Raw genomic sequence first — 10,972 nt, 5'->3', positions numbered from 1 at the left:
CTGTTCCTTGGGACACCATAGAACAAAATCAAATACTTAAACACTGAAGATCTCATATTAAAAAGGCCCGTAATGAAGCACTACGCAGAACAGTACAAGTCACATCCCCCCTATCAAAAGATGTTACCAATTTCATTTTTAAATGAAGCTTTGTATGTGTGCCGATTTACAAAGACTGGGCAATTCTATTCAGCGACCATTCTGTTGCTAAAATGCACATCTCAGAAAATATGGAATCAGGTCAAAACAAGCAAACAAAAAGACATATGGAGAACATGAAAGTACCCTAAGAAGTGGATTCTTAAATCTCTACACACGGAAATACGAAGACTGAAAAAAACATGATTACAGACCAAGCATTCTGAGCGCAACATGTTGTACTTGGAAAAGTAAACAATTATTTCCACTGAAGGCAAACAAGAGACCACACAGCACTGGACTTTTACACAAGCTTTGATTGTATTTCAATGTCATTTATTGAAGGAGTGGATGAGATACTGTCAGACATGCCAAAGACACTTCATATTCAAGGGCTGAGAGCTCAATGGCTTTCTTCATTGAGTCGCTACACAAGCCTGTTTCAGAGAACTGAATGCGATATCGATGAAGTCTTCATGCTCGATGTTGCCGTCAGTTTATAGTCTCTTAATCTACTTGGTTTGGTGGGCAGAAGGGTGTTTTCTACCCTACAAAAATACTCACACTCCAATACATGTTAACACTAGAGGGTAAAAATGCCTGTAATCTGTTATAATGGGTGTCTACTGAATACCTGGTCTTAAAAGCTGTCTTAATTAAGTTTATGCTTAATGGAAATTCAACTTGTTTCCCTTTCACCATCATGTGGTTGGTTCATACCATTAGAAAAATACTCTTCAGTGCTACTGCAGGTTTTACAGGGAGCTCCTTCAGTGCTGATGGGTAGAAATTCATTGCAACACCATTTGAAACCGTTTCTTCCTGCTGCCACTGCTTGTAGGTTGCAGAATGGCCTACATGCACTACAGTTTTCTCTCTTAAAAACAAAACAAAGAAACCTAAACCGAAGGGTAAATGTTTATTTGGAGTTTTCTTGTGGATGATAATTAAGGCCCTTTACGCAGAGTTCAGGAGCTCCTGTATGGCTGCCTGCTGTTCTGCATTGAGCTGAGATATGCATTCTGTCCACAAACCTCCAGAAGTCTACAGAATGAAGGAAAAATAGTGGGTAAGTTAAACATGCATATTAATAGGTACCCAATAGGAGCTTTAGAAGACGACCTTGCACACAAAATCTTTCCCAAACCTTCTACTTCATTTTGCTAAGTGTGCTCAGGTGTGTGGAGGTAAGACAACATTAAAAAGTTTAAAATGAGTGGACTGGAACACAACAGGTAAAAAGTACTCAATACAGCTAAAATAATAAGCATTGCTAACATTCTTTTAGAGATTCACGTTCTTCTGGAACAGGAACAGAATCAGAGGTTCTCTAGATGATGTTACTGGATTTCAGATTCCATTAATCCCAGCCAGCATGCCCAGTAATTAAGGAGCATGTGAGTTGGAATTCAACAACATCTGGAGGGCGACAGATTCCCCATCTCTGTTCTAGAGAAAGTATATGGTGTTTCTTAGACACAAGACTGGGAAGACAAGGAATAAATTAACCAGAGTAAGGACAAAACCACAGCAAAAATGTGGCAAACTACTTTCCAGAACCTCTCTTTCCTTTGGTTTTTGCTGAATCGCAAGATCTGAAATTTTATTCGTCTTATCTTCTCCCAGGAGAGTAGATTATGCTTTATAACCCTACCAAGATGTGTGTATTCCCTTCTACTATTTGCTGCCTGTAAATTGTGTTTATATGCCACACAAATCTGAGCAAGCTCTGGGTCACTGGACGGTGGCTATCATTCAAAATGAAATGTCTTCCAGTCAGAGATACTGCCACTTTTGAGGGAAATGTTACAATTCTGACAAGTGACAAAATAACGTTACACATCAGCCTGGTTTGCATGCCATGGTAAGCCGGCATATGGTTTACCATGACAGCTTGCTATCTGCTTTGCTCCTCTCTGAACAGCAGCTAAGTCAAGGTAATGCTTAGCATATCATCCCATTTTACAAGTGTGGTTATTATAATTATTAATTATCCACATTTCACTCTTATGGTCCCATGGCAAGGTCACAACATTTAAATACAATATTCAAAACTGTTTAAAACAACTTAGTCACAAAAATAAGGCGGGTTTTAAAATTTCACCCCTCAAGTGTCGAATGCCAATGTAAAGAAGTGTGTTAATAATAATAATAATAATAATAATAATAATAATAATAATATACCCTGCCCATCTGACTGGGTTTCCCCAGCCACTCTGGGCAGCTCCCAACAGAATATTAAAACACGATAAAATATCAAACATTAAAAACTTCCCTAAACAGGGCTGCCTTCAGACGTCTTCTGAAAGTCAGATAGTTGTTTATTTCTTTGACATCTGATGGGAGGGCGTTCCACAGGGTGGGTGCCACTACCAAAAAGGCCCTCTACCTGGTTCCCTGTAACCTCACTTCTCACAGCAAGGGAACCGCCAGAAGGCCCTTGGAGCTGGACCTCAATGTCTGGGCTGGACGATGGGGGTGCAGATGCTCCTTCAGGTATACTGGTCCAAGGCAGTTAAGAGCTTTAAAGGTCAGCACCAACACTTTGAATTGTGTTTGGAAACATAAGGGCTCTTTGTTAAGATCTCTCCTCTTAAAGCATGACCTATAACCACAGGAGAAACCCTGACACACTTGCTGTACTGGAGAGGAGCAAAGCACCTGTGATCTCCTTGAGAGCTCACACATTTGTGCTAACCAGGGTTTGGACTGGCGAGATGTGAAAATGCAGACATGAAAATATTAATTTGCATTTACCTGCACTTGCCGAACTACGTTAGCCAGTCGTTTGGTGCATGGATCTCCACGCTTCATAGCTTCGTTCATTTCACCATCCGCAATTATACTGAATATTTTGGGCAGATTAGAATTGTTTGGGCCCAAAACAATGGGATGATTACTGTTGGGAAGGCAATAGAAAATTAAAATTAGCTAGCATTAACACTGTAAAGGTTTCTAGGTACATAACACAACAGCTTTAATGGAGAGTACTATATTAAAATTCCAGGTTGCCATCATTGGTGTCCTAAATATTTTCTGTTCTTCCCTCCTCCTTTTTCTGCTTCTGTCTTCTAGCACACCCTGGAATCTCCCTAGTTTGCCCTTCCTTTTTTCCTAGCAACCAGAAAGCATCTTTTCTGTGGTGGGCTCATCTGAGATCAGGTACTCCCTAGGAGTTATTTTCTGCAGATGCTACAACGCAGTAAGTGAAGGTGGATGTTATTTTCTAAACATATTCAGGATTTTGATCTCTGGATGAAGGAAATTAACTAATCTAAACTGGATTAACTAAATTTCATCTACCTTATTAGGACTACCAAAACAGTGTAATAAATGTGCAATAAAAATCTGAGGCAGGTTTGTTCCCTTTGATATCTAGCAACACATTAAACTATCACTCTCTACAGATGTTACATAAGGATCTACCATGTTGTACTAATATTGATTACACTACATACACACACAACATAAACTCAAGATAAGATATATGTAATATGTTGTGTGTGGAATTATTAACCTGGTAACAGGGTCAAATATGTTAATTGGCAGTTATTTGTTGCTTATTTTTTTAACAGTAACTTTATGTGAAGCCCCTCTAGGAAACTCTTTTCTGCTGTACATTTTTAAACTTTTTAAAAAAGGTGTCAATGTTAACATACAATTATTGCGTTATAGGCCAAACAAAGACACGAGTGGAACTCTCATCCCTTTATTTTGCAACTGTGGCACTGAGGAAGTTAATCCTTTTCCTTATGGGTACACCATGGTAGCTATTTGCCAAATAGAAAGAAAGATGGGCGGTATAATTATTAATCTCCATTGCCTTGACATGCTTAATTAAAAGTATGAGTGTTCACTATTTTTAAAAAAAGTTTGAGATAATACATGAGGGTTGAAACTGCAGACATTATATCAAGGGTTGTTTCATTTTCACATTTGAGTATAGTCGTACCTTGGTTCTCAAACGGCTTAGTTGCTGAACAAATCGGCTCCCGAATGCCACAAACCTCGAAGTAAGTGTTCTGGAAGCTGAATGCCCAGCGCGGCTTCCGCTTGAGTGCAGGAAGCTCCTGCAGCCAATTGGAAGCTGCGCCTTGGTTTTCTAACTGTTTTGGACTTCCGGAACAGATTAAGTTTGAGAACCAAGGTACCACTGTATATGGAAACTGAAATAAAATCTAAAAAGGTAATGCCTAAAAATAAAAATCATGGCCAAATGTTACACTTCACGCACAACATGTAGAAATCAGTCTTAACCTTTAAGACTCAAGCAGCATTTTCTTCTTACCTCTCTATTAGGTCACACAAATAATTGAAAGTATGAACAGCTTCTTCTTTGTCTTCATGCAGTGGCAGCCATGATAACCAATGAGGCAGCACTTCTTCAACATTTATACAGTCAGGCTTAAACTTCATGATCTTCCCAACTGCTGAAATGCAGTTTTCTGTTGCGTTGACATTTTCTTTGGTTTTGGCATCTGCTGATTGAATAACTCTCACCAGCAATGGAAGGGCCTCTGGTAATGCCAATATTTTTGGTGGAGAAAAAAAAAGCACACCGCATTATAATACTTGATATTTTTTTTTTGCAAAATTACACTTTCAAGTAGAGCTGTCAAATTGGCAGCCTACAGGTCTGAACAGAAAGTTACATAATCAAAAGATAAAATATGTGCCAGATAAATAGCATGTAAGATACCTGTGCAGAAAGGCCGATAATTGTCCCCGCCAAATTGTGCCATGACGCCAATACCATATGCAGCTGCTTGTCTAACCTCTGGGCTGTTGTCACATATTGACTGTAGCATTGGTCTCAAGAAGTATTCTGCATATTTGAATGAGGATGGGCTGCAGTGTTCTATGACATCATCAAAAATGCATAAACCCCACTGCCTGTCTGGCCATGGCCTATGTGGGCACTGTAAAGGGGGAAAAACACACATAATCAGCGTTCCTTCCACCTATTTGAAGGTTGTCCCTTGTCCTCCCACCTCATTACATCTAGAGCAGCTAGAATACCACTTCTTTAGAAACCCAGATTGCCCTAGATTCCTAATCTACTAGTATTATTTAGTATTTGCCCAACACTAAGCATTGAATAGTTTTCATATACATATTTTGAAGGCTTACGGGGTCCATCACCCCACAGCAGTTTGACAATTAATTGCTTCTTGAGAAAAACTAAAGTACCACCTCACTGTAAATATGCCAACACTATTTACAAAACAAAAGCCTATCTTCACTGCTCTAAGTTACTCTTTACCCTTAATATTTTGCTATCCTCTTGTTGCAGTGTTTATGTCTCTGTGCAAATGCATACACCAGCATTACATTTAGTGTCAAGGGAAAAGCTGCAAAGAATTATAGCCAATAAGCTATTTAAATAATTTCTTATAAATGTTGTACCTAAGCATCATTGTACAAGGAGACTTCCCTGACCCATCCTCCCATAGCTGACAATATTAATTTGAGGGTCCTCTGTGCCATTCTAAATAAGCCTTGAGGAGCTCCAGGATACTTACAATTAAGTTGACAATTTGTGGTAGTAGCTGTTCAAACCACGGTAACACCTTTGACTTGTAGCTGCTGAATATTGAGTGCAAAATATCTGACACTTTAGTCAGAATGTAGACATCGCTGTCGTGCTGATAAAGGGGGGAAAAGCAATGGAATCAGTATCTACCATTTTGGATGATGTTGAATGATGGATCTTAACATTTTTACAGTTTCAGGGTGGTATGCAATGCTGTCTGCCCACTTACACAATGGGACTTCTGCAGATCCCTGCAGCTCCAAAAGGTCCCCCTTCCCCGAAATATCTACTGGATGGAGCAGATTAGGGGGCTGTAGGGGGAGGTGAGGAAGAAGCCCTGTTGCATGGCCACATGCCTGCTCATGCTATGCTGGCTCTCACCATCAGACTAGAACTAACTTGGTATTTTCCTAGCAATGACATCTTATGGAAATGGCAGGGAGAGGAGAATATTCTAGGCTAAAAGGTATTATATGACTCATTTTATCTAGGTCAGTGTTAGGTTTTTCTTCTTCTCTCCCACCCTCAACAGACCCTGTTTCTCACAGTTAGCACTATTTGCTATAGCCCTTTTCCCCACTCACACAGCTACTTCCTATAGCCAGCCATCTGCATTTTCCTACACTGAAGCCCAAGCCCAAGATGTTTGATTTCCTTGCTTCCACAAGGGGTCGCTGAGCTTCTACAAATGCTTAAACTGCAATAGAGTAAGCTGTACTCTAAAGAATGGTTATCGGTATAATCTTGCCAAATGGGAAGGAAGATCTTGCTACACATCAGGTGCAATTGTGAAAAAGTGTCATCTGTATTCACCCTTCCTCCCCTCACATTAAAATAACTGCCTTTTCCTTGGTCATCTCACCAATTCTTTTCAATCCCAGTGCATGGCTCGGAGGCGAAGAACACATCTATTGTAACCAACAATATGCATACTCATGAACCAGCCAGGACCTGAAATTCAGTGACTGCTTATATAGTAATACTAATACTTTAGAACTGACTGCTTTGATTCCAATACCCACTGCTAATTAAGACCAGTTAGGCTTTCCATGAACAAAGAAAAGTATCTACATCAGTTTCTCCAAACATGATAAGAATTTAAACTACAGCTGGATATTAATCTTGCAGAATGCTTGCCCAAAATGTGACTAAGTATCCTTCTTTGAAATGAGCTGAATGTCTATCCAATAAACTTTCCAGACCTCAGTGAAGGTTTGACCAGTGTAAAGGAAGTACTGATGGTACTTGTCCGGGTTTTTTAAGGTTTGTGACTCGAACCCTAGCCCTTCCAGTACAGACAGTCCCTCGTCCATCAGAAGAAAATGGGGGATAGGGGAATAGCCCTTAGAAAGAAAAGGCCAGGACAGCTCCTATCAGCAGCTTTACATTGGAAACCAATGAAATGAAGAAAAAGAAAACAGCCAAATGGATATTCACTTGGGAATTTCTTTCAGAGACCACTCTGCAAGATGGGTTATTATTATTCTAACACCTGCTTTGGAAGAACTCACCTGGAAAACACTGGGTTAACTCTGCCCCATTAGGTAAAGGGACCCCTGACCATTAGGTTCAGTCATGATCGTCTCTGGGGCTGCGGCGCTCATCTCGCTTTATTGGCCGAGGGAGCCAGCGTACAGCTTCCAGGTCATGTGGCCAGCATGACTAAGTCGCTTCTGGCCAACCAGAGCAGCGCACGGAAACGCTGTTTACCTTCCCGCCGGAGCGGTGCCTATTTATCTACTTGCACTTCAACGTACTTTCGAACTGCTAGATTGGCAGGAGCAGGGACCGAGCAACAGGAACTCACCCCGTCACGGGGATTCGAACCACTGACCTTCTGATTGGCAAGTCCTAGGCTCTGTGGTTTAACCCACAGTGACACCCGCGTCCCACCCCCCCATTACATAACCCCAATCCCAGTTCACCTAAGAAATCTGTAGAACCACCGATTGAGGCAGAACAGCACAAGCTGCCCCCTCACCCAAAAGCAGTGCCATTACTGTACCCTTTCACGACAACTCCCTGGGCCACGGAAAACAAAGACCCAACAAGTGCTTTTTGGAAGGGAATAAATGTACCTTGACAAAATCAAGACAAGCCCTGCAGATTTTGTGCACAGACTTAAACTTGGAAATAAATATCATGGTCCTAGGCATGCCTTAATCCACCATGATAAAGATATCAACGTATCTGTCATATTAATCCACAACCGGAAAGTAATTCAATATCTGATCTGAAACAACTTGTCATGGACTTCCAGCACAACCTTATGCATGCTTACTCAGAAGTAAACCCATTTTACTAAGAAGTCCCCTACAATAGTTGCTGTTGGCAGGGCTGCAGGGGCAATATTTGCCTGATGAGGCTATGTCATACAAACCTGGTTTCTAAGACTGCTTACAGCAATGTATAATAAAATCTAAATGTAATATTTTAATGGATACCAGATAGTTGCCACAAAGATGGAGATGCTGTGACCGCTGGCAGATAGCAAGCAAATTTGTGGTTGCCAGATCCAGAATCTCATCCTTGACATGCATCCCAAGGCGAGGGATAATACCCCTCTCCCTCACTGTTACATTTCAAGATGGAGAGCAATGCACCCTGATAGCCTTACCCAATTACAGGGACATTCATCCGTTCAAAGCTAGGGAGGAGTTTTGGACTGTATCTTGGTGCAGAGGCGTTCCAAAGTGCATCAGAAACACAGCAACTCCCCAGGAAGGTTGGGCTTTATTAATTTGTGTCTCTTGAGGCAAAAACAAGCTATGCTTCTTTCAACCTTGAAGTCACTGGAATTGTGCAGCACTTTGGAAGTGCTTGCAGGGTGCTGCACCAACAGTGGGGATGATCCCCATCCCTATTCTCCAGCTCTTGAAACTGGAAAAAGCCTGGTGCCTATCACCCTTGCCAGATGATAGTACAATGCTTGCCATGACAAGTGGAATTGTGGAACCTTGGGCACCAGTTCTTCAGAACTGGGCCCCAAGGAACAGTATCAGGAAGAGATGGCCATATTCTTGTGTGTCGTTGTGTATGGTCAATTTCCTGTCATAAGATCAGTAGGCACTGGCTCCATCAAGTCAGGGCCAGTCCTACATTGTTTCCAACATGATCTGGATGTTTCTGTAAATTCAAGGCCGTTGCTAGGCCTAGAGTCCTACTGAAAGAAACAGCCTGTGATCTACTGCCATAGAAGATGTTTGGAAGCATGCCATAAGGATGTGATGTTCCCAAAAACAGTCTCCCATCAATAGTTACTACACAATCTACTTTGTTCCAACATGTTGTGGAGTGGCACCTGAGAGAATCTAGAAAGTTTGTCTCCTTTGCACTGCCTAGCCAAGACTATTAGGTTTTTACTTGATAGAAGCTTCCCAAAGAATATGAAAATTATCTGCAAATCGGGCATGGGGAAAAGCGATAGCACCATTTCATACCGTTACGTAATATGAAATGGCTTCTAAGAATATTCTATTTGTGAAGACAACCAACAGAAGACTTACTTCATCTTGCAGTGACTCTTCAACTTGCTCATCGTAATCTTCATCTTGCCTTTTCACTAATTAAAAAGCAAATTGTTAATGTATTAGCATGGGTGCTTTCAGAAATGTTCAGGCTTGCTGCAAGAAGAAAGCTGTAGAAAAGGAGCAGAGGGCAATTATTTGGTAGATCAACCCAAGGGGCGGGAGATTTGCTCTACAAAGGATAGAAGGACCCTTGGATGATGACGTGCAGGAATAAATGGCAACCTATCCCGAGACAAGTTAAGATAGTTTCATGTTTCTAGAATGAATTTTAATTGTTCTTATTCAGCTTGGAAATTCTGAATATTCAGCAGCATATTAAATATATACTTAATATATAAACGTACTAAAATAAGAAAAAAGCTGTATCAAGCTTTACTAAAAAATATTGCTGTAGCTACTGAGATAGATATATAATTATCATCTTGTTTAAGGAATTTAGTGCTTTCTTGGACTGGCACTTGACAACAGTGTTTATCAATAGTATAGGCTGTGGTTCACCATACATATTACTCGCTTCATTTTTGTGAACCATTGTTAGTAAAATTTAGAAGCTGTGCCTTGAGAAATATTTGGATGACATTAAGCACCCTTAATTAAGCTTACCTTGCCTTAATTCTTGATTTTTAAAGTGCTCTTCTAGTTTTCCTTTCAATATTCCCCCAAGCTCTTCAAAGTGTTCATTGTTAAGGCAGCCATCTCCCATTACTTCAATACACTAATGAAATAAAAGTTCATCAACTTGAAAAATGATGTTCAAACCATTTCAAGTAACACTTTCCAAAACACTCTATATATATAACAATATAAATAACTAATCATATTGTTTACATCCCACCTTTCCTCCAAAGAACTCAAGCTGGCGTACTTGCTTCTCTCTACTTCATTTTATAGGCTATATTACAAAGTTTGTGTAAAATATTAATAGTATGAGCTTTAATTAAATTAAATTTCCCTTTTATTGCTTTTAGATTATGAACAAACATTGCCACAGGCACAATCTTAGAAAAGTCATTCCTTCTTGTGAAAGAATTGTCTTCTCAAAGATTACCCACTATGATTGTGGTCTTTTTTAAGTACTTGCATAAAAATAAATTTTAAATCAATCCCCAACAGGGACTTTCCATGCACTAATCTAATCACTTAAATTGCAAACTAAATAAATATCTAAATCTACCTAATTCGGATTACCAGTTTTCAATGCAGGGCTAGATAGGTTTACCGGTATATTCTTGTACAGTAAGAAAACATAAAGTTGGAACTAGGAGTTTTTGTTCACTAATCATTTAAACAACCTTTCGCTGTTGCATCAGTTTTGTAAGAAAACTAGCAAGTTTGTTTGACAATTTGATGTCTTTCAAAAGAAATTCACAAACAATATAATCTCAATCACAAGGCACCTAAAGTTGATTGCTAAATATACTCGGCTTCACAATGCTAATACTGCTTTGCCTTTGCACAAAAATTCTTAGACAATAACTGTATTCTTGGTTTGAAAGATTGGGAATATATAAAGATCTCCAGGTTCATCTTTCCCTCTTCCCTTCGTCTCTGTTAGAGCCAAATAGAACGTTTTACTTTTAGTTAGGGCTTAGTGCTTTGCTACAACAGGTGAATATTTCTAATTGATTCTTGTAAGGAGGGGGAGTGTGAGCCTAAGGCTTATAGCTATTTGCACCTGCTTGTGCAAATTCAGATAAAACATGAGCACTAGGACATTAAAATTATTAATTTAAATTCTCTTTTATTTCTCCTTACTGAAAATATAACATTT

General features: G+C 39.8%; 1 protein-coding gene across 1 annotated transcript in view; it reads right to left on the bottom strand.

Moving 5' to 3' along the window:
- Positions 1-452: 452 nt before the first annotated feature.
- The window catches only part of IPO5 (importin 5), a 35,113-nt gene continuing 24,593 nt past the window's right edge, over positions 453-10,972 (bottom strand). The window contains exons 20-26 of the mRNA XM_081908167.1: positions 9,805-9,916; positions 9,178-9,233; positions 5,661-5,783; positions 4,838-5,057; positions 4,427-4,655; positions 2,896-3,037; positions 453-1,182 (exon numbers count right to left, since the gene is read on the bottom strand). Coding sequence (XP_081764293.1) covers positions 1,096-1,182; positions 2,896-3,037; positions 4,427-4,655; positions 4,838-5,057; positions 5,661-5,783; positions 9,178-9,233; positions 9,805-9,916 — 969 coding nt within the window. The 3' untranslated portion in view covers positions 453-1,095. The remainder of the gene's footprint in view (positions 1,183-2,895; positions 3,038-4,426; positions 4,656-4,837; positions 5,058-5,660; positions 5,784-9,177; positions 9,234-9,804; positions 9,917-10,972) is intronic.

Source organism: Podarcis melisellensis (genome assembly GCF_964234715.1).
Source record: "Podarcis melisellensis genome assembly, chromosome: 4".
Taxonomy (NCBI): Eukaryota; Metazoa; Chordata; class Lepidosauria; order Squamata; family Lacertidae; genus Podarcis; species Podarcis melisellensis.
The sequence above is the reverse complement of the archived record's forward strand: the minus strand, read 5'-3'. Positions and strand labels throughout refer to the sequence as shown.